The sequence below is a fragment of the Malania oleifera genome, chromosome 8, assembly GCF_029873635.1.
Source record: "Malania oleifera isolate guangnan ecotype guangnan chromosome 8, ASM2987363v1, whole genome shotgun sequence".
NCBI lineage: Eukaryota > Viridiplantae > Streptophyta > Magnoliopsida > Santalales > Ximeniaceae > Malania > Malania oleifera.
The window spans coordinates 20,007,787-20,032,819 of record NC_080424.1 but is presented as its reverse complement, the minus strand read 5'-3'; the positions used below and the strand labels follow the sequence as shown (position 1 = coordinate 20,032,819).

The window sequence follows — 25,033 nt, the reverse complement described above, 5'->3', positions numbered from 1 at the left end:
CGAGATTTGCTTGCCATGCGTCTAGACCAGATTGTGGCTGCCATTTAAATCTCGCTACTTGGAGTAGCGAGAATTTATGTGCATAAAGAATTTTTTGTTTTCCCCTTATTTATTTATTTATTATAATAATGATTAATTAAATTATTGGAGGGAAGAATCATTTATTAATTTAAATGTTCACATAGAATAAATTATATTTCGTAATTTAGTTAAAAATATTATTTTTATCATAAATTAATATAACATTCATACATTATAAATATACACTATTTATATTTAATTAAATAGGGAAATCTTCTATTATTTTATTGAGTAAATAATATTTAAATATTAATTTAAAATAATAATTATTGTAATTGTTAATCAATTAGATAAACTAATTAATTGATAATAGCAACCTTCTGTTTAGGCCCTATTTAGAAAATGAAAAATGGGGAAAAAAAGTAAAAGAAATATAAGAGAATTTAATTTTCATATTTCATATCAAGAGAAATATAAAAATATAATTTTAGAAATGATTAACATTTGAATTTTTTGAATTATTAATCGTATAAAATAATTTATCATTTTTTAAATGAGTTTTCTTTTTTAATACAAAATCTTTCATTGAAATGAATCTTAAAACATACCTGTGTACTGGAGATGAACGAGCTCAATCCAAAAAAGGAAAGTCCGATTACACAGTAAATGACAATTACTTGGGCTGATTTGATAGTCAATTTGGCACCAGAGAGCCTCTTGAAATGCTCCTTCAGCAACCTCCTCGGGAGGGAATCTTCTTGCAAACCATTTCACCACATTTTTCCACAAAAAAAAAACCCTCCACCAAGAAATGAACCCCAATCCACACCAATTCGCATTACAGAACAGGTATATCGAGTTCCCCAAAATAATAAAATAAAAACAGCAAAGCTAATGCAGACACCGATCAGAACAGAAATCAGAACCACAAAACCCTCGCAACACAACGAAAAAGCAAAGATCGAACATAAGAAACATAAATTAAAATTTTATTTATTAATTTACATACAATTCATATTAACTTTTAAGATAAAAAAAAAAAGGGAAAATTTTATTAAACCTTCTTGGGATTTGACTTTAAAAAAAGTACTTTATAGTTTTATTATGACCACTAGATTCTTGTGTTTTCTAAAATTATGCAAAATTATTTTTTGGCTAACAAAACATCTTAAAAGGACCGAAATATCCACATAAAATAATTAATCAAATTAAAATATTAATAAATTGGATTAATATTTATACAAATTTCAAAACTTAATACCCCATACTCATCTTGGAGTGCATCCCTATCATAATAGTTAGACTACTAATGGTCTTTTAATTAGTTAATTGTCCACCATTCAATCAACAAGTATTTCGTTTTTGTATGGAATAAAACAAATTATTGTGGGCCCTATTGTAAATTTTTAAAAATCATCACAAAACCCTAGTGGGGTTTAATTTTATTGATTACATGAACTTTTAAAATAATGTTTAGTTTCATATTTCAATTAGTAAATCGATAAATGTTATACAAAATATAGTTTTTGTTATGCAAAATAAAATAACACATATGATTGAATCATCATTTTAAAGGAAATTGGTTTTAAACAAAATTAAAAATAAACATTCATATTTAATATTGATGATTCTACTAAAAATGAATGTTACCAAAATGTAATATTAGACTTCAAATTCAAAATTAAAGAGCCTTTTAAGGCATCAAAGCTAACCAAGCTCTCTAATAAATGTTCTTTAATTTCTTTATGAGAGTTTGAAAAACTGCATGCATTAATCAATATATATAAACTAAAATTATTTGATAGTTTTTATACTACTAATCCAAATATATTTTAACCCACATATTTTTAATTAGTAAAATTAAGGATTTCTAGTCACTGATTTTATTCAATTATTATTTTAGTTAAATCTAAAAGTACTGGAGAATCCCTATATTATATTTCAAAATAATGTGTGTAAGCAATGGAATTACATACATATAATATTAAAAGAGAGATAAGGGAAAGTAAAATAAATTTATTTTTTAGTGATTTGATTATGTGAGATTAGTTTGGCTAATAAGCAAGTTCAATTGGTTGCTAATTACACTTCAGCATAAAAAATAATTTGAAATTTGTATGCTACTAAATTTAAAATACTTAACACAAAATCAAATCACAAAACCCCACTGAGGTTCAATTTTATTGATAATATGAATTTTCAGTTAGTCAGCCATTAAGTTTAGTAAAAAATTAAACTTAATAAATGATAATTATACCCTTCCACTCAATTTTGATGAAATAAATTAAGATAATAAACAACATGAATTTAGAAATAAAAATGCAAATATATTAAACAAAGATGATTCCATAAATATGCTAAAGAACATCGAAATACAAAAATGATTATATAATCCAAACAAATAAATTTCATGCATCTCGTTTTTGTTAGGGCATAGACTGTATCATAAAAAATAAAATTCAAATACAAAAAACCCTAACCTTAAATTTGAGTGTTTCTGAACGAAGCCTTCAAACAGCAAATTGAAAGACACACTAAAGTCTTTTATCAATCAAACGAACTTTTCGATCAAAAAAATTAATTTAAAATTTATGAACAAAACAAATGGTGGATTTGTGTCTTACCCTATCTCCTCGACTTTATATAGCTACTCCTCAATGGTTAGATAGTCTCCCAACGAGCAACGGTCACTAGCAACATGCAACACGTTTGACTTTTGCCTCAACAACGGTAACCTGCTTTGCTCCTCCCCGTCTCCCTACAAAGCCTGCGTAGGAGGACCTACTTTTTGTTCGCGAACAAAATGGAAGGAGGAAGGGCTCTGTAAGGGATGAAGCAAATCTCGGTGGATGAACCAGCAATATTTGCGAACAAAATGGAAGGAGGAAGGGCTCTGTAAGGGATGAAGCAAATCTCGTTGGATGAACCAGCAATATTTGCGAACAAAATGGAAGGAGGAAGGGCTCTGTAAGGGATGAAGCAAATCTCGATATTTGCCACGCATCCAACGCTGGCTGGATGGGCAATCAGTATCCGAAGTAAATCTCGCTGGATGAACCAGTGAGATTTGCCACGCATCCAGTGCCTATTGGTTGAGCGATTAGTATTCCAAAACAAATTTCGCTGGATGAACCAGTGAGATTTGCCACACATCTAGTGCCGGATGATTGAGTGATTAGTGTTCCCAAACAAATCTCATTGGATGAATCAGCGAGATTTGTCACACGTCCACAGTAGCATCCTTCATCCAAAGTAAATCTCGCTACTTGGAATAGCGAGATTACGTCAGAGTCATTCTAGGAAATACTTCATAGAATGAGATATTATTTAACATATGTATTTTTAAAAAAGTTAAATCGGGAAAAAAATCGCATTTTTTAGAAAAATAATCAAATAGAGTATAAATTCCTACATTTGAATATTTCAATGGTTTGACTTCTAAGCAAAGAAATTACTTGTTACTTGATTATTTTCTTAATGCACCAAAAAAAGAAAAATGCCAGTTCCTAGATTATTATTTTAGTTTTATGTTGATCTTGATTATTATTTTTAAGTGAGCTCCTCTCCTTGCAAGCTGTGAAAGTTACAGACGAGTCGATCAGGAAACTGTAATGTAATGAATAGTCAAGCACCAAAAACCAAACAGAGCAGCCGTTGAGGTGGTTGAGCTCGTCTTCTGGTTTCATCTTTCTGGTTTCGATCAAATCGAGGAATGCACTTCGCCATCCCTACAAAACCAAACCAACCTAAATCTGCAAAACCCCTCATTTCCTCATCTTCTCCGCCTCTCTCACAACCCCAACACTCCTCACTACCCTCTTCCATTACCCAACTCCTCCGCACTACCCACATGGCCAACGTTGTTCACCTGTCCTCTTCCTTCGTCCCCTCCTCCTCCCTCCTCCGCCGTTGCACCACCCTCCCTCCGCCGTGCTCCACTCGCCACAAAACCCAAATCCAAGCCAAGATCCGGGAGATCTTCATGCCCGCCTTGAGCTCCACCATGACCGAAGGCAAGATTGTGTCGTGGGTCAAGTCCGAAGGCGACAAGCTGTCCAAAGGCGAGAGCGTCGTCGTGGTCGAATCCGATAAAGCCGACATGGATGTGGAGACTTTCTACGATGGGTATTTGGCCGCCATCATGGTTGATGAAGGCGGCGTGGCCGCCGTGGGGTCTGCAATTGCACTGCTCGCTGAGAGCGAGGACGAGATTGCTGTGGCCAAGTCTAAGGCCAATTCGTCGGGGTCTATATCAGCGGCCGCGGTTTCTGACCCGCCTCCTCCGGAGAAGACAGTTGAGGCTGTAGCCCCGGCGGTGGCGGCAGCTCCGGCGAAAGTGGCTGCGGCAGGTGAATTGGTGGTGGCGTCAAGTCATCCTGCGGCAGAAGGGGGGAGGAGGGTTGTGGCTTCCCCCTATGCGAAGAAACTGGCGAAGGAGTTGAAGGTGGATTTGGGTAATGTGGTGGGGAGCGGGCCAATGGGGAGGATCGTGGCCAAGGATGTTGAAGCTGCTGCTGCTGCTGTTTCCTCCAGCTCGTCAAGTGTTGCAACAGAGGCTCCAACACCAACAGTTGGTTATGCTCCGGCTAGGGTATCTGCCAGTCCCGACATTGAGTTGGGGACAGTTGTTCCATTTACTACAATGCAGGATGCAGTTAGCAGGAACATGTTGGAGAGTCTCACGGTGCCCACCTTTAGAGTTGGCTACACAATCACGACTGATGCACTTGATGCTCTGTACAAGAAGGTAACATTTTGTTTGAAAATGGTGAATTGATATTGTATGGAAAGGTTACCAAAGGCACACAACAGAAGCACGTGAATTTCCTTCTTTGTGTGACAAAAATGGGTCATTGGCCAAGTAAAATAGAAAAAATAATAGCAAAAGAGGCACACTGAGTTATGTGGAGAATCCATCATGTGAAGGGAAAAACTATATGATAGGAATCGAAATCTTCCTCATGAACTATGGGATTGAAATATTGTCTCTAGACAAACTAACAAAGCTAGAGGATTAAAACATCAATAATCATCAACAATTCATCACCAATGGGTGAATAACAAACTGAACACCTAGGAATTAGGAACTCACTGGAATGGGGGATAACCAGTACCAAGATGGAAGAAGTTGAAAAAAATTGACAATTGAATGTAGAGGACTCAATACCAGCAATAACCCTATAAAAAAACTTTCATCACAATTGGAAATCAATTAGCATTCTAATCAATTTAGGACAACTATGCATTAGCTTGAAAGTAATTGTCTCGTAAACATTCTACCCTTTAACTTATGCTAGTGTTCTACCATGCATGCAGGACACACTTATGCCCTTTTTGTAGAGGTCCCAAGGTATAGTTAAAGAAGGCCCTTTAATGTTTCAATTGCCCTGGATTTCCCATTTAGTGATCTTGTGCATTAGCTTTGCAACCCAAGTTGTTGTTCCAACTTCTTCTGTTTATTTATTTTCCTTTTTCTTTTCTCAATTCTTATATATATATATATATCCTTTTTCTTTTCTCAATTCTTATATATATATATATATTTTCTTCTAATTCAAGTGATTAAGTGATGGGTATATGGCTAGATTCCCAAAAAATTCCCCCTCCTCAAGGCCTAGTTGGGAGCATTGCTAACTTGGCTCTTCTACAATTTGGATTTCCATGATACTTTTTCCCTATAAAAGTCATCAAGTACCCTAAAGTAGATTTTTAAGAATCAATATCACTTGCCACATCAGCATCTATGCACCCATCGAATGCAGGTTCTTCTTGGCCAAAGCATAAACACATTTAAGAAATGACTTGGAGTTATTTAAGAATCTATTTGATAGCTTTCAATGCTCTTTGCCTGGATCTGAAAGGAATCAACTAGCAACACCAACTGCACAAGTTATATTTGGCCAGGCAACATTGCATTTATAGGCTGCCAAGGGCTTATTCATGTGGCGCCTTATTCATTTTTTCTTTTTCTCTGTCAATTGTAGGACACTGCTTGGAGCTTAACTTGAAGTGGCGTGCAAATGGAGAACCAAGGGGCTTGGTTTTATACGTATTAAAAATGTCACTAAAATCTTCTCTTCTCATGACAACCCCAACATCTTGTTCTTCTTGTCACAACTTGTGAGAGATCTTCATACCAAGCATTTGTTTTCCCCATTCCATATCCTTCATGGAAAATGACTGTCGCATCCATCTTCATGCTATTGATCTTCTTGGTATCATAGTCAATGACATATTGTTGACATAGAGTAAGTAAAATCGCCCTTGGAACATTTCTTCACAAAACAAGGTACAAATTGATTTGAGAGAATCTTCTTGTACCCATGATCCATCATGAAAGATTCTAATTTTCTTTACCATTTTCACGATGCTTCCTTCAAACCATACAGAATCTTTTCAAGCAACAACCAAGATGCCCTTTTCCTTCAACTTGAAAGAGTTTATGTTGCTCCAATCCTCACCATGTAAGAATATAGTCTACACATCTTGTTGTTCAATCTCCAAGTTGATGCTAGCACCAAGAACTACTCCTAAGACATCTTCACTATCGGAGATAAATTTCATCAGGATCAATTCCTTTTTTTCTCTATGATAAAAGCCCTTCTCAACCAGTTGTGCTCTATGTCTTGGGTGCGAGCTATTTTCTACCATGTCCAATGTGTACATCCACTTATTTTCCAATGCTTGATTGCCCTTAGGAAAATTCAAGAATTTAAATGGCTGGTTTCATGCAAGGATTTCATCTCTTCTTACACTGCTTTCAACCATTCTTCCTAGTGTTTGTTTGACATAGGATTCTAGCTCTTTGGCAATAATAATAATCACATACTTGTGTGGAGAATATCTAGAAGAAGGTTGACAAGCTATGCACAATCTTCTTAATTGAGACTCTATTGGTGGTTTTGGAGGTATCTGTTCAATGTATTGTTTTGGTAGCTCTCTGGCATTGTCACTTCCAAAAGAATCACCATTTTCATGATCTTCATGTGCATGTTTGATCCAGCATTGGGCCATGAAAGCTGCTTTCCTGCAACTGAACAAAGTTTAAGCAACAATACAAGCAGAAAAATAGCCAAAGGATGCTAGGAAATTGAAGAGGGAATAGAAATATATGGTTCTCTAGGGTTTTTGACCACGAGAGAACTTATGTCTAAAAGTTATTACTAAATCACATGCTCGAAGAGCGAGTTGTGATGCATCTCCAAGCCGACCCCTTTCTTCAAGCTTGTGACCATGCAGTCGAGAAAGGTCGCGATATCTCCCCAATCCGTTACCTTCCACCTAGCTCGTGACCATGGAAGATCTTGATTTGTTGGTTAATCACGCTCTGGAACTTCACTTGATCTCTCCTCTTTAACTCCTTCTTCCTTCGCTCTCTCCATTTTTTCATGACGAAAATGCTAAATCTCCTTTCCCCTCTTTCTCTCCCTCCAATTTCCTCTTTTTCACCCCCCTGCACCTTTCGGCTCTCGCCCTTTGTAACTTATAGGGCATCTCTCTCTCTCCAACCTTCAACTATGGCCAAACAAAGTGAATGGTGGAGGTGAGAGAGGCAATGGGATATGGTCGAGAATAATGTCTCTCAAAATGGGCGTGTTAGGTTTCCTAAAGAAGTGATGGTTTGGTTTGCTGATGGTTTAACTTCTTTCAGTCAATTGCAATAAGGATTTTGAACTTTTCAAATGGGATTCACCAAGTATTGGATGTTGATTAGGTGGACAAAGGTGGGAAAGTATTTGGAATTAGGGCTGGGGTGGAAAGGAAAGAAATTTTCTGTGTTTATTCCTATAGAACGCTAAGGTGATGGATGGCAAAGATTCGCAAGCGATTTTTGCGAGATAGCAAAAGTCCTTTGTGAGGATTCTGGAGGTGTTGGTACTAATAGTTCTTCACGCCCATGATTTTGGAGTCATGTGGTGTTGGAAGGTAAACAGAGGGAAGGAGAGGGTTGTAGTAGCCAAGTTAATTGTAGATATCAGGGTGTGTTGGCTAGGAAAGAAGATCTGTGTCGTCAGTGTGGTGGTGCGCTGCATTTGAACGAACCTAGGGCCATCGCAAATTGATTAGAATTGATCAACCAAAATGGGAAGGAATCTAGGGTTCCGAATGGCGTTGTGATAATCTTAGAGGCGGCTAGGGTTGCTTTTGGGGAGGAGGCTGCAAATAGCATTGGGCCAATTATGTGAACAGGACCAATATCTAGGAAAGTTTGATTCTTTGCAGAAGGAAGGCTCTCCTTATATGGGTTTCTGGAAGAAGGGTCAAGGTGGTATTCGGGCCCATGTGTGCAGAAATGGTGACACGAGTGCTTCCTTGTTGATTTCGGATAAAGGACAGGTCCAAAATTTGCCCCTTGGATCTAAAAAAATGAGTATAGGGGAGGACTCTAAACATTTTGCTTATGGATTCTGTTGAATAATTGGGTAAAATGGAAGACCTAAATTCAATGATGGGTCTCTCCCTTTATTTATAATATATGTCAAGTATAATAGGAATGACCGTATTACGCTTACTAACTCACACTTATTACTAACAAAACTCTAACACATAATAATAATGCTAACTGACTAAATAACCATTAACACTCTCCCTCAAGCTGGAGAATATATATCATATGCTCCTAGCTTGTTACAAATGAATTTCGCACAAGCACCTCCCAAGGCTTTAGTGAACAAATCAGCAAGCTGAAACTCTGGCTTCACATGAGTGGTTGTAATGAGCTTTTGTACAAGTTTCTCTCAAATAAAGTGGCAATCAACTTCATTGTGCTTTGTTTGCTCATGGAACACAAGGTTGGAGGCAATATGAATAGCAGTTTGATCATCACAGACCCACTCCATAGGCTGAGAATGTGGAAAATCTAGCTCTTTCAACATATTCTTCAGCCAAACAAGTTCACATGTAGTTTGCACCATAGTCCTATACTTTGACTCAGCACTCAACCTGACCATCACAGTTTGTTTCTTACTTTTCCAAGACACCAAATTACCACCAACAAAGATATAATACCCGATTGTGGATCTTCGGTCGAAAGGTGACTCGACCCAATCTGCATTTGTATATCCCTGAATATGAATGTGACCTTGATCCTGATAGAAGAGACCTCTCCTTGGTGCACCTTTGAGATATCTCAAAATGCCAATTACTGCATCCCAATGACTTGTTCTTGGGGAATCGAGAAACTAACTCACAACGCTTGTTGCGAGGATATATCTAATTGAGTGACTATGAGATAATTCAACTTTCCAATGAGTCTCTGGTACTGACCTGGGTTAGGCAACAAATCACCCATATCTAGCATTACCTTACTGTTGGGATCCATGGGTGTATCAATAGGTTTAAATTCCAACATCATCGTTTCATCTAAAAGATCAAGAACATACTTCCTTTGTGACAAGACAATTCCCGTATGATATTTGGATACTTCTATACCCCAGAAGTACTTCAATGGTCCCAAGCCCTTGGTCTAAATCTTACTCTGTAGGAAAAGCTTTAGGTCTTGGATGCTTCAACCATCATCATTAGTGAATCACAATGCCATCCACATACACAATAAGCAAATCCTGCTCGATGGAGTATAATGATAAAATACGGAATGATCTACTGCACACTGATGGAGGCCGAACTCAAGTACTACAATACTAAAACAATCAAACCATGCTCTTGGAGATTGTTTTAATCCATTCAGTGATAAGCCGACATACTAAGCCTACCTCCCCTTGAGTAACAAACCTAGGTAGTTGCTCCATATATACCTCCTCATGAAGATCACTGTGTAGGAAAGCATTCTTCACATCTAACTGATGTAGAGGCCAATGACAAGTGGTGGCTAAAGAAATGAACAAATGTACTGAGGCTAGTTTAGCGACTGGAGAGAATGTGTTTGAATAATATAAACCATACACCTGAGTATACCCCTTAGCAATAAGGCGGGCCTTCAGATGAGCCACAAAACCATTAGGATTGACTTTCACATTGTACATCCAGCGACAACCAACCACAAACTTATCAAGAGGAAGAGATACCAAATCCCAAGTATCATTATCATGTAGTGCACGCATCTCTTCAACCATTGACGTCCTCCACCCAAAATGGGATAGGGCTTCAGAAATAGATCTTGGAAGAGCAACAAAAGACAAAGTACTAACAAAATAGTAATAAGAGGGTGATAAGAAATCATAACAAACAAAATTAGAGATCGGTTGTTGGGTACAAGTGTGTTTATCTTTTCGAACAGCTAAGGAGGATCAACATCATGGGAACTAAGATCATTTGACGAGGGAAATAGAGGCACAGTAGTAGAAGCTGGAGGAGGCACTCCCCCTTTGAGTCGTCATGTGTCCCCAACTTTGTTGTGACATGATTAGGACCCTGAATATCATAGCAGACTAGCATGAAAGGACTGACCACCCGTTTGTTGACCAAGGAAGCAAAGGGAACACAATGATGCTTGCCTACTTGATGAGACTCACACTCATGATTAGACACAAAACTCAATGTAGGAACTAGCTGTTTCAACTTGTCCAAGGACGAATGACCAAGGTGACAATGGATTTGAAGTGGTGTAGCTGCGATTGTGCATGCAATGGGTGGAGAAGGCGACTCAAAGTAGTAAAGTCCACCAGTGTCACATCCTATGCCAATTGTCTTCCTTGTCTTCAGATCCTGAATAACCACAGAATCAGGAAAGAATGTGACATAACAATTTAGTGACTTTGTAAGCTTACTAACTAACATGAGATTTAAAGGAGATTTAGGAATGTATAAAGAAGAAGAAAGAGATATAGAAGGAGTAGGATTTAGTATTCCTATCCCCTTAATAGCAATATTGGACCCATCAACAAGGGTAACTTGAGGAAGATTTTTAGGATACTAGAGATTAGAAAAGAAGTTGGTTGCACCTATTATATGGTTAGTGGCAGCAGAATCAATAACCCAAGGACTAGTAGGAAGGATACCAAATGACATGCAGATTGTAGGATTACCTTTCTGGGCACAAGACGCAATGTGATAAGATGCTTGTTGAGACGATTGATATTGTAGAAACCTTGAATAGTTCTCTAATATAGTCATAGTACGCGGTTCACTCAAACAAGTGACTAACGAAGGAACCATACTTTGGGATTTGCAAACTCCATCCCCAACATTCACAAACTCAGACCAATGATCATATGATTGCTTGTTGGAACAATCGGAACAACCATGAACAAGGTGACCCACCATGAACAAGTCACAAATAAATCAGTACAAGGCTGCCACAGTGCCAAGAAACTCAGATGCAGCCCCCAGAAAGCAACACACAGCACTGGAACAATTGGAGAGGTGACCAAAACAACCACGAACAAATCACCAACAAACTTATATAACACTGCCACAGCCTCACAAAAACAGCTTATGAGCACTGCCACTGCTCCAAGAAAGTCACTAATGACTGTTACTAACACCAAACAACAACTAACGAATTACCACGAGTGCATGGACAAAGATTGGATCTTTGAGCAAAACACGTGCCCAACAACTTGATGTTTTGGTATATGGAAGGAATTAGAACACTGAATAAAAAAACATAGCAAATCCCACTATTTCAGACTCAAGAAACTCAATAACCACTGATAAACAGCTTCATCAAGCATCAAACAACATGAGCAATTAAAAAGGTGAGATATTTGGACAAAAAACATCATGAAAAGCTCCAATAACATGTTAATAGAGGTATTGGATCACTGCTGGATGATTTCAGATCAAAACCATGCCTGAAAATAGCTTCATGCGCTGGCATGTGGGGTTGGCCCTGGCAGCCTTCGACCAGGATGTGAGGGTCCGTGAGACACTGCCTGGAGATGGGATTTCAGTGAGGGGCAGATTGGCAGTGTCTGTGGGTGACTATGGTGTTGTTTTTGCAAAATCTATAGTAGATTTGATCTTCTCGAACTGGCAGTGTCGCCCAGAAAATTCCAGCGGCTGGTCTGACTTTTGGCTGCTGCTGGCTGTTTCCTAGGGCTATAATATTTCTGGAAATTCTTCTATGATGGTAGACATGCAGCGGATTTTGTGTTTAAGGCTTTGGTTTTGATGGTGTTGGTAACAATTAGGGTTTAGGTTTCAGAATCATGCTCCGGTACCTTGTTGAATAATTGGGTAAAATGGAAGACCTAAACTCAATGATAGGTCTCTCCCTCTATTTATAATATATGTCAAGTACTGTTGGAATGACCATGATACCCTTACTAACTCACACTTATTACTAACAAAACTCAAACACATAATAATAATGCTAAATGACTAAATAACCATTAACAGATTTTAAATCCAGCATCCTGTTCTCCGGGATTTGAGTTGGAATGACCAACTACTTCAGAATTCTTGCAGCAGCTTGTATATGTGCTGAAATGAAGAAGGTTTTTGAAGAAAAGAGAGAAACTTCTGATCAGTCAGTGCCAAAATTTCTGAGGAGTAATTCTAAAGGAGAGTTTAGTATTGTGGAAGACCTAAATGCTAGAAGGAGGTTGGATGTAGTAATGAGGTTAGTAAAGGAAAGATGGTAAAGAAATGGGGGGATTTTTCAGATTCAGAGAGTGATGATAGTGGGTTTAATTGTGGTGGGGGTTGTTACTGGACTAGATTTGAGAACAACATGGGCACATTTCTGATTCTTGCAATGAAATAGGGGATTTATCGCAGTCATCCACCCCCACTAGGAGGCTTGGAGGGAATTTCTATTTTTGACAATGATGGGTTGGTGAACAGGTTACAGCACAGGGATGGAATTCTGCCTATATCCATGGTGGAGATTCCAAATAAGGACTTAGAAGCTCAAAATCTTTTGGACAAAATGGTTTTAAAGTTGAGTGACATTGGAGAAAATTAAGTGCGCATGGATGGTGGTAAAAGTCGAAAGACGAAAGGACAAAGGGAATTAGCAAATTTGAAGAGCTCAGTAAACTATGAGGGAAAGGGTTTGAAAAAGGGGTTCCTTGGCTAATGTTGTTTAGTTTTATTTTGTGAGCTTTGTTTTTTGTTTTCTCTCTCTTTTTTTTTTTCCTTTATTTGATAGACTCCTTGTCCCGGCACGTTGTACCTTCTCTTCTATTATGTGAAAATTGTAGCTACAGCTTTTATTAGAGGGTTTTATCATAAGTTGTAGAAAACTTAATATTCCAGCCTTTAATCTCACATAAGAGCTTGTAATCACAGCTTTCAATTTATTTATGAATGACTAGGAAAAAAATAACCCCAAATAAAGGACTCAGAAAACACAAAAGCCCCTAAAAATAAAGAAATGCCACAGTAGCATGGACAACTGCTACAGTATGTGCAGTAAATCTGGCTTATTTGGCCTTCTATTTGGACTTGGATGCTTCTGCATCAATCTCCCTTGTGCTAACTAGGCATCACAGGATGAGGAATTAGATCCAGAGTCACTGCACAACTACTGGGAAGCTTTGATCTTTATGGTTTCTCAAGATCTTTTCATCCACGAGGTCCCATTTTAGCCAAATTCTTACTGGTACCCTAAGAAAATATACTTCTTGGTCTTACTATAAAGCTTGGGTCTTCCACCTCTTGGGATGTGGATAAATGCTTTGCACCCAAACACCTTCAAATGTCAATAGGAGACATTTCTTCCCATTCAGTGCATTCATGCTCTTTCTGAAACATCACTGTTTAGTGTTACTGATGGAGAAGGCTTGATCAAGTCTATTGCAGTCTTCATTGCCTCTCCCCAAAAGGATCTTGGCGAATTGCATTAAAGAGCATACATCGGATTCTTTCTTTGATGATTTGATCCATTGCCTCAGCTACTCCATTTTGCTGTGGGGTCTTGGGTACAGTTTTCTCATTCCTGATGCCATGCTTTCTGCAATACTTTTCAAATGGACCCTTGTACTCACCACCATTATCTGCTCTTAACATTTTTAAGTTTGCCGGCAGTTTATCTTTCAATGTTGGCATGGAATTATTTAAATGCATAAGCACCTGGTCTTTATTTTTCAACACGAGCCCACACTTTTCAAGAATAATCATCAATAAATGTAATAAAATTTTGTGAACAAGGTCTAAATCATGCTTTCTTCTAAAAGGGTGGAATCTATGAAATGCAACACAATGTTGCATGCTGTTCTAGAAATTTAACGAAGAGGTAACACCAGGCAGGATTTGACTGTTGGTATCTGCAAACTTTTTGTTTTCATGTGTTCATGCTGCTCTTGGTGGAGTCATTCTAAATAGCATTCACTTCCCTTGTGTTTACCTTTGCTTGCATTGCATAAAGCATTCTGTGGTACAAGCCTCAGGCCGTAACTGGGAAACTTTTGGGGAGTTTCCGTCCCCTATCCCTGGACTGGTTGGCACTTTGCATAGCCTTCATTATCAAATTTTCCCGCTGATATTAATTAAGTTGGATATCTTGGACATCTGACATCTCAGAGCACAAGCTGCAGCAAATTCTAGTCTCTGAGCAAATATCTTCAATGCTAATTATTCTGGAGGAATACATTACCAAAATCACCCCTCATGCAGGATATTAAAAAGAAAAAAATTCACTATGTAAAGTAAGATGAAATGAAGCACTGGATTCAATAACCAGCTGCAATTGTCACATCCCAGGTTTAGAGAGTCATTGCTGGGCACCGATTAGGAAAAAGAAAAAAATCATCATCTTTGGGTGGCACTGTTGTGGTATTCTTTTCTCCTGTCTTCTGCAGCTCTGTTCACCTTCCTTTTTTGTCTTTGCCCATAGCCTTCCGCGCACCCCCCCCCCCCCCCCCAAAAAAAAAATTTCAACATGCACTTTGAATTCCATGATTACACAAATATCTTTTTTTTTGCTTCCAGAGTGTTGTGTGATCGTAGAATACCCTTAAAAATTGAAAAGGAAGTTCTATAGGACGACTATAAGATCAGCTATGCTTTATGGATCAGAATGTTGGGCGACTAAGAAAAAACATATCCATAAAGTAAAAGTTGCCGAGATGAGAATGCTAAGGTAGATGAGTGGTATAACAGTAAAAATAAACTAAGGAATGAACATATTCGCGGTGGGTCACGTGTAGCTCCTATAGAAAATAAGGGAGGGGCAACTCAAATGGTTTGGGGCATCTGCAATGTAGGCCAAATAGGGCGCCACTGAAGAGGAGTGATCTAGTTATTGTAAGAGGAAGTAGAAGGGAAGGGTTAGACCTAAAATAACTTGGAACTAGATAGTAAGGATTTAATAGCCCTGAATTTTTCTAAGGGAATTATCCATGATCATGTAAATTGGCAGAAAAGGATTTATGTAGCCGATCCCGCCTAGTGGACATAAGGCTTGGTTTGTTGTTGTTGTTGTCGCAACTATTTATTTTTTCTTCGCCCCTGATTCTCAACAATGTTCATTCTGAATCCAAGGAAGAGGTAAGATCTTTTGTCTTGTAGCTTCTTCATATAGCATGCTATTCTTCACAATTTCTGCTGTGTGCTTCGGTGTGGAATTGCTTAATGTTTTAAAGAGTGTTTCCCACCTGTCTGGTTCAGCAGTAAGTAGCAGCAATGCCAATACCTCTTCATCAAACATCATTCCCATGATTTTTCGCTGGTTCGCGAAGCCTTGTAAATTATTGAGACATTCCACCACTCTTTGATCATCTTAAGCTGTAACTGGGCATGCCTTCTCATAAGAGAGTTTATAACAACAGTTTGCTGAGCACAAGATTGTAGACGTTGGTCTCTCCAGATACATCTTGAATGAAATCATGGTCAATGTTTTACCTGATCATTCCAAACGGGCCTTCCTGTGCAACACCTGTCGTTCTGCATTTGAATATTTTCTTGGTTTCTGCTCAGAAAAATATTGGCTCTTATAGGCCCTTTAAATAAAGAATGTCCTCCATATTCATTCTCTACATTTAATAGTTAGAAGAGGTTGATTTAATCTTGCTGCCAGGAGTAACAATGTCCTCTTAAAACTTTTGATGAAATTCAAGAATTCATGCCAACCTGGCTCTTATACCACTGTGTTGTGTTGGGAAAGGTAACGAGCCCTTTCTCTCTTTTTGTGATTAAACGGTTATCATTAAAATTAAAATAACAAGAAAAAAATAAGTATCGAAAGTGGAGCATTACATTTATTTGTAAGCCCTTCAATGACAATGGAAAAATCACAGGACTGTACTCCAAATCGTCCATTACTAACCATGGGATCACAATACGGTCTCTAGACAAAGCTAGAGGATTACAACATCAATTCATCACCAAAGGGTTGACTACAACCAAAACACCAATGAATGAACTCACTGGAAGTGGATAAGCAGCACCAAGATGGGTAGAACCCAAAATTACTATCTGACCATTGGATATAGAGGACTCATTGCTAGCAACATTTCTTTAAAATTTCATCTCAATCTGAATTCAAGATCAATTGGCCCCTTGGTCAAGGCTGAGCAAGTAGACATTCACTTGAAGATAATTGTCTCATGAGCACCCTACTTTTTAATTTAGGCAACTGTTCTTATACCCATGCATGACCCACCAGCTTATGCCCATTTTATAAAGGTTCTAACACACAGTCAAAGAGGGCCCTTTGAAATTTCAATGCAATGGGATTTTCCCCATGCAGCACTCATGCAGGTTGTTTGGTACCCCATGTTGCGGTTCCAAATTATTCTTCTGTTTATTTATTATTATGTGTTTTTACCACGTGATGAGTCCCACCACACGATATCCACCAGGTAGCAGTTCTTTTAATGCAATTTAGGGTTTTTGAATGATTTACTTGATGCTGTTTTGCTAGAAATAACATTTTGATGAAAAAGAGTTCTGTGAATAGAACTTTGATTTATAACGGCAAACTGATGGTAGTTTGGTACCTTTTTTTTAATTTTTTTTTTTAATTTTGGCTTATAAAGCTGGCACTTTGATCTAAATGTGGTGCAAAAACTGCAGTTTTTGCTTAATTAGGATCTTCAGGTCTGTGTACTTCACGCTCTACGGAACAGGGTAATACTTTAGTAGTTTAGTTAAGGAAATTGTGAATTGGTGGTAGGTTTTACATAATGTAAATTATTATTTATAATTTGTCATTTATTTACAATATAATTTATTATTTGTGTGATGTAATATATTGTTGATGTGGTCAGATTAAGTCAAAGGGAGTAACAATGACGGCTTTGCTTGCAAAGGCAACGGCACTTGCTTTGGTCAAACATCCTGTTGTGAATTCTAGCTGTAGAGATGGTAAGAGCTTCACATATAATAGCAGTATCAACATTGCGGTTGCTGTGGCTATGGATGGTGGGTTGATTACGCCTGTGCTTCAGGATGCTGATAAGGTTTTATTTGATCTAACTTTGGCTACTCTATGGTTGTACTCTGTGCATGGATTGTTGTTAAGGGGGTTCAATTAATGTTTACTGTAGGTTGATATTTATTCGTTGTCAAGAAAGTGGAAGGAATTAGTTGATAAGGCTCGGGCAAAACAACTTCAGCCTCATGAGTACAGTACAGGTATGTTAATGTAATAAAATTGCACTCTTATTGCAGGGTACACATACTCACATAGTGTATGTTTGAAGAAATATCTTGGTTTCAACTTGTCACGTTGATATCACAAAATTTGTACATTGTTATATTTAAAGTTAAAAGTTTCAGAGAATAGATTGACTAAATATCCAGTAAGATGAGTTGGAATACATCTTCTTTGAGGTCTCCTGCTGTTAGACCTGTCAGGAACTGGATGATGCTCCGCTATTCTGAAGTCGAAGCATAATCATGAATACAAAACCTACAGTTATGATATGCTCCAAAAAAAAAAAAAAAAACCCCACAGATATGATATAAATTTCTGCATTTTTGTTCTACAAAATGCAAACATCATATTCTGTCATCTGCTGATATTGCACCTGCTAGGAATACAAAGCCTAGATGTATATATTCTGCATATTCCCAACAAATTGATGGCTAGGATTTGAAATTTACATAAAAAAAAGCATTAAAGCATGAACAGCCATTGTATATACAATATAAATTGACCAGTCACCACAGAGAGGTTGGTTGTGAGGAGCTATCTCATTTCACATCACTTCCCCTTGCTAAATGGTAACCTTTTTCATGTTTCTCATGTAGTATTTAGACTCTGTAATTAGCATTCAGCACTTGTTTTCTCTTCTCTTTTATTACCTTTTTCTTAGTCAAGGCAAAACCATGCTTTGTCCCAATTTTAGAATAATGCGGAGGAGATGATGTCACATGACTCACATGTACTTGGGTGGTGATTGGTGAAGCCCCAATGGAGGGTACCACCAAACCACTTCAACAGTAGAGCTATTGGTTATTCCATGACTTGGAAAATTTCATGCTCAGGGATTTTCCCAGCAAGCACCATGTGCATACAGCTAGACAATGATGTTTGTTTCTTATTCCTTAAATTGCTAATAGCGATTTTCTGCTACTATTGTACTTATGGATGTTCATTCATTCCTTCTTACATTTTCTTTTGTGGTAACTAAGGAATATAGAGGAATTTCACTTGGAAATGTTGTTAGAGGTTTAGTTGTGGTAATGTTGGTGTACTTTTGGAACACTAGTAACAGAGTAATTAAGTATTCTACTATTTTCTTAACCCAGCAGATCTTGCATTCCTTGGCATTTATGGCATATGTAGACATGACAAAAAATCCAACAAGCATGCTTTCTCAAAGGCATGTAATACATATACTCAAAATAGAAAAAACATTGCTTTCTTATGAGTCTTGGGGAAGCAAAGCTTGGTGGATATCCAGCAAGCATGCTTTCTTAAGACATGCAGGTTATGGGGTAACATAAAATTGAAAATACTTGCTTTTGTTGCGGGACTTGGAGAAGCAAAGGTTATAGATATGAAATGATATAGAAGGGAAGGGATGGAAGAGGATAGGAGGCAAACATGGATAAAAGGAGCCAAGCTCAACCTTGTAATTGCATGAGCAATAAGAGAATTTATTTGAATCATGATAAGATGCTTCTCACTATGTAAGAGTAAGACTCCCTTTTCAATACCTAGTAATATGCTACTTAGTCTAGACACTCATTTCCTATGCACTCCACTGTGATAATAATATAAATGCATTTTGCTTTTCCTCAGAAAGATAACTTTTTTCAAGACTTGATTTATATATTCCACACATAATATGATGCTAAGTAGTCCAACACAGTCTACAATTGTCAAAATAGACATATGTTCCTCCTGAAAGACACCACCCAATAAATAGTCTTCTCAAGCACAAGTTGACTTTTAATCTTTTAACTTTGGTTTGTCTCCCTTGTATACTGCATCAGTCTCCCAGGTAAGAAGGACCTTATCCATAATTTCAATGATTGATTGACTTGGTCTCATGGATAATTGACCAATCCTTGCCATCATTTCCATGCTTGGTGTCTAAAGCAAGGATTTATGGTAGTCATTAACCTCACCAAACATGAAGAATCTTGCTGGATATACTTGTCCATGTTGATTATTCATACAAACATATGAACTCAATTGTGCATTGCCTGTGTAGATCCTTCTCACAAATTTCCTTAACTTCATTTTCATTGAACAATGTTCCACAAAAGATTCTCAACATGAGTTAACCTTCAATATGTTGCTGATGTTGGACTAGTTGGCTGCAGAGAGTCAGCCAGAAATGATAGAAAATTAAGAGGGGAAAAAAGGAAGCCAACAGAAAATGAAATACATGAGAAAAAAATAAAGGGAAAGGGAAAATCAATTAACTTTTATTTGCATTGCTAATTTTTTGTTTCTATTGTTGATTTTCAGCTGGTTCTGAAAAATTGAAACCTGATTTTATGTTTTTCAATTGTTTTGTTCCCTGAATACTTTGATATCCAGAATTAATTCTTGTTGGATAATCATTCATTATACATAAATTTTAAATTATAATTAAAATGAAATGACCATGTGAATTTAATTATAATTAAAATAAAAATATCTATAAAATTTTTAAAAGTTTGAAACATATTTTTTACTTTTTTGCCATTCCCATGCACAATAAGATTGTTCTTGTAGCACGAAAAATTGAGTTTCAAAATATAATAAGTAGAACAATTATATCAAATTCCATTTTTATTATAATCCTTTTTAATTTGTGTTTTTTTGTTACTTTTATTATGTTAATCATGTTTTTTTAATTTTTATTTGATTCAATATTTTCAAAACCAGACCAGACTGGCCGGTTCAACTGGTTGAATCAAGAATGGGATCCCTCTCTGATTCAAATACATAAATTTACAAATGTAAAACCCGGAGAAAACTGGTTAAAATTGGAGAACCAGTTGACCTGGATAAACCAGACTGAACTGGGTTCACTGCATTTTGGGCCTGCGACATGGTCTGGTGATTAACAGGAAACAGAGACTGAAAGATGAGTGATGCTCATCGACAAGAGATAGAGAGAGAGATGGAGAAGGAATACGCAACGCCAAATAGAAATGTCAAAATTTGAAGGAGATGAACGAGGGAGATACCATAGTGAGTAAATGACAGATATGGCATGCTTCTTAAGCCATCATGAGTTCTCTTTGGTTTCTTCCTGCATTTCTTGCTTCGTCTTGCAAAATGGAGTAGGGAATCGTAGTGAGGATTGTGAGGAATATAGGAATAACAAGATGGGGATAATTTTCAAGGAGCAGAGATTAATGATGGAGTGAGCGAGGAGAGGATGTCTTCATATGGGGATAATTTATTTTTTGCCGTTTGCACTTTGTACTGAGGAATGGGTATGGCCACTAGGTTATAGAAAGAGGAGGATCTTATCAGCAACCCTATAAAATTTGATACCTTAAATGACCAAAATGCCATTGTGTAAAACGGAGGGAATAGGAGGATTTGAACCCGCAACCATGGGAGTGCAGAAATAGAAACCTCCGCCAAAACAAATATATGCTCATGCAATTAAACGCTTAAAATATGTATGTAAATATTAAAATTTCAAATTAAAAAATGAAATTCAAATGGTTTGACCAGCAGTCCAACCGATCCAGCCAGAAGAACTAGAAACCGGATATGCTTCCGGTTCATTGTATGGTCTGGTTTTAAAAACATTGTTTTGATTCAAAGACAATGAGTATTTGTTCAATCAACTTTTAAGTTTGTTTTCAATTTTATAAGTATTAATAAAATAGGTTGCTGGTTTTGATTTTTATTTTTTGTTTCCGGTTTTTCATTTTCATAATTTTTAACAATGACAGTAAATTGCCCCTGAGAAAATCCAGCTTAGTTATTATAATTGCTTATGTTGATGGCTTGTTCATGCCTGGATGTCATTGGTCTTTTCATGTTTTCTAAACACAGCAATGAAATAATGATATGTTGGTGGGTCATGCACAATTTCATACTCATGTTCCTGCATAGTGCAAACTATAGATTTTTTTAAAAAATATTTATTTATTATATTTTAGTTTTGATTCTAGAACTGCTTAAATTAGCTTAATTATTTCTGTAGTTGTTTGTGTACTTAGTTATATACTTATATGTATGGGACATGCCATGATTTGGGCTAGTGACCTATTCTATGTAATCCAGCTGTCCTATTGACTTTTTTGGTGTTATCTGCCCTGTTAACCTGTTTGGCTGCTCGCCTGCCATGCTGTCCGGCTGAACCAATATGCATAATTTTGGTAGTCATAACTCATAATGCCCCAGATAGATGTTTGCTCATTACGCCTCTTTGCTGGTTTTCCAGGAACTTTCACGCTCTCTAACCTTGGAATGTTTGGTGTTGATCGGTTTGATGCTATTCTGCCCCCTAGAACTGTATGTTTCAAAGTCAAATTTGAACTTTTCTTTATCCGCAAGATTTCATGCCAGACAAAAAATGTGTTTTCTTTGGGACTGGATTGTGTGTTATTTGAATATGTATAATTTATGTCAAATTTGTGCAAGATAAAATAAAGCTTAACAACACAATATAGAGTTTTAATTTTAGATATGTGTATAAAAAAATGGAGGAGAAATGATAAAATAAATCAGTGTAAGAGATCTAGATGGTGGAACCTAAAGGGAGAAAATATAATAAAATTTAATGATAAAATGATCAAAGATGGTGATTGGATTATGGAGGATGGTGTTGACACAAACACTTTTTGGAGTAGGATAGCTACCTCTATTACAAAAACAGCTAAAGAGCTTGTATGTGAGTTAAGAAAAAGATTCTCAAATAACAAAGAAAGTTGGTGGTGGGATCTAGATGTTCAAAAAGTCGTAAAGACAAATAGAATTTGATATAAAACATGACAAAAATATAGAAACATCGATAACTTTAAAAAGTATAAAGAAGCGAGAAAAGATGCAAAAAAGGTTGTTAGTGAAGCTAAATATAGATTATTTAATAATTTGTATGATGAATTAGATACAAAAAAAGGGGAAAGAGATATATTTAAACTTGTTAGAGTTAGAGAAAGAAAAAGTAAGGACTTAAGTAGTGTAAAATATATAAAAAATGAGGATGATATTGTCTTGGTTAAGGAAGAAGACATAAAAGAAAGATGGTGAAGTTACTTTAGTAAGCTATTTAACGAAAACCAAATAGAAGATTTAAACTTAGAATTGATAAATGAGGAAAAAATTAAAAATATGAGATTTATTTGCAAGATTAGAGTTAATGAAGTTAAGTTTGCACTAAAAAAACATGAAAAATGAAAAGGCTATAAGATCAAATAGCATCCTAGAAGTTTGGAAATGCTTAGGTGATAATGGAATTATATGGTTAACTAATTTATTTAACACAATTATAAAAACTAAGAAAATATCAGATGAAATTTAATACCTATATACAAAAAAGAAAGAAAGGAGATATTTAAAATTGTAATAACTATCGTGGAATTAAATTTATGAGTCATATGACTCATATGATAAAACTATAGGAAAGGGTAGTTGAACAAAGGTTAAGACTAGAAGCGAAGGTCTCAAAAAACCAATTTGATTTTATGTCTGGGAGATCTACTACAAAAGTTATATATCTTTTAAGAAGATAAATGGAAAAATTTAGGGAATAGAAGAGAGATTTGTAGATGATGTTTATTGATTAGAGAAAGCGTATGATGAGGTACCTAGGAAAGTTCTATAGTGGATTTTAGAGAAAAAGAGTGTATGTAGTAGATATGCTGATGTCATTAAGGATATGTACGATAAAGTAATGACTAGTGTAAGGACTATAGGTGGAGAGACTAGAGAATTTCCAATCACAATAGGTATACCTCAAGGATCTGCTTTGAGCCCCTATCTTTTTGCTTTAGTGGTGAATCAACTGACTGGGAGTATCCAAAATGAGGTTTCATGGTGTATGTTGTTTACAGATGATATTATATTGATTGATAAAATTAGGGGTGAAGTAGAGGTTAAGTTAGAATTATGGAGAGAAGCTTTAGAATCTAGAGGTTTTAGGATAAGTAGAAATAAGACAGAATGTATGAAATGTAATTTCAATAATAGGAGGAATATTGGAGACAAATTTAAACTTGATGACGTAGAAATAAATGGCACTTGTAGATTTTGATACCTTGAATCTATTATGCAAGTTGAAGGAGAAATTGAAGAGGATGTAATACACAGAGTTGAAGCAAGTTGGGTAAAATGGAAAAGTGCTTCAAGTATGCTTTGTGATCGTAGAATACCCTTAAAATTAAAAGGAAAGTTTTACAGGACAGTTATAAGACTAGTTATGATATATGGATAAGAATGTTGGGTAACTAAGAAACAACATATCCAAAAAGTGAAAGTTGTCGAGATGAGATGCTTAGATGGATGAAAAGTATAGCATTGAAAGATAAATTAAAAAATGAACACATTCGCAGTAAGATGGATGAAAAGTATAGCATTGAAAGATAAATTAAAAAATAAATATATTCGCAGGAAGTTAGGCATAACTCCTATAGAAGATAAGATAAGGAAGGAATGACTCAGATGGTTTGGGCACTTGCAACTAGGACACATAGTGCGCTAGTAAGGAAGGGTAAGTTAGTTATTATGAGGAGTAGTAGAAGGGGTAGGGGTAGACCTAAAATAACTTGGAATGAGACAGTAAGAATTTAATAGCTCTGAATTTGTCGAAAGAAATTGTCCATGATCGCAGAAATTGGCAGGAAATGATTCATGTAACCAACCCTACCTAATGGGACTTAAGGTTTGGTTTTGTTGTTGTGCAGGGGGCTATCATGGCTGTTGGAGCATCTCAGCCCACTGTTGTTGCTACCAAGGATGGTCGCATTGGCATGAAGAACCAGATGCAGGTGAAAAATATATCCATTTTTATTGTCCAGGATCGGGGAACCTAATGGAGTTGCTTTACATTTCTCAACTCTGAAAATATATTGTCCGCAGGTCAATGTCACAGCAGATCATCGTGTAATATATGGTGCTGATCTGGCTTCATTCTTGCAAACCCTAGCAAAGATTATTGAAGATCCTAAGGATCTTACCTTCTAATCTCTTCTCACTAGTGTCACTGAGTGGTGCCTTCCAGGTTCTCCCCTTTCTTGAGATCTCTCATCCTCTACGGAGTAACTCATGTTGAGAACATCAGAAGCTGATTGTTTCCTGTTCAATTAAGAGGGGAAAGAGCAGAATTTTGAAAAGAAATGTTTATTTTGTTTCTTTTTTCTTCTTAGGTTTTCCCTGTTATTTGCTGTGATGTTTCAAACATTTCCATAAAATATATATATATTTTACCATTTTAAAATTCTTACTGTTCGGCCTTGTGCTGTCTGTTAAACGTTTGTTGATAGTTTACTGAAACATGAATCTAGTTTTTTGAGGAGTCCACTGCTAAAAGGGGAATAGGCATGTCAAGTAGCAATGCTGGGTGGAGAAGTTGAAGTTAATATCACCATTATTCAGCATTGGCCCTAATGAAAATTGCCAGTGGAACTCCACTACCAGGTGCAGGTGGTCCCGAATTTTCAAACCTTATCTTCCATTTTCTTTTCAGCAGCAGAGTGGCACCAGCAGTGAATTGTTCAAGGTCGTCTTAAGACACATCATGTGTTTCTAGCACTCGTTTAG

General features: G+C 36.6%; 1 protein-coding gene across 1 annotated transcript; it reads left to right on the top strand.

Annotated features, from left to right (window-relative positions):
• Positions 1–3,462: 3,462 nt before the first annotated feature.
• LOC131161508 (dihydrolipoyllysine-residue acetyltransferase component 5 of pyruvate dehydrogenase complex, chloroplastic) lies at positions 3,463–24,710 on the top strand. The gene is made up of 6 exons (XM_058117319.1): positions 3,463–4,768; positions 17,136–17,327; positions 17,415–17,502; positions 21,717–21,787; positions 24,178–24,261; positions 24,353–24,710. The coding sequence occupies exons 1-6, from the start codon at positions 3,734–3,736 to the stop codon at positions 24,455–24,457; spliced, it is 1,575 nt and encodes a 524-aa protein (XP_057973302.1). The 5' UTR covers positions 3,463–3,733; the 3' UTR covers positions 24,458–24,710.
• The last annotated feature ends 323 nt before the right edge of the window (positions 24,711–25,033 follow it).

Coding starts and splice junctions, on each gene's coding strand:
- LOC131161508 (XM_058117319.1), top strand. CDS start 3,734: ATGCACTTCGCCATCCCTACAAAACCAAACCAACCTAAATCTGCAAAA. Junction 17,503..21,716: donor GCCTCATGAGTACAGTACAG/GTATGTTAATGT, acceptor CTGGTTTTCCAG/GAACTTTCACGCTCTCTAAC. Junction 24,262..24,352: donor GCATGAAGAACCAGATGCAG/GTGAAAAATATA, acceptor TATTGTCCGCAG/GTCAATGTCACAGCAGATCA.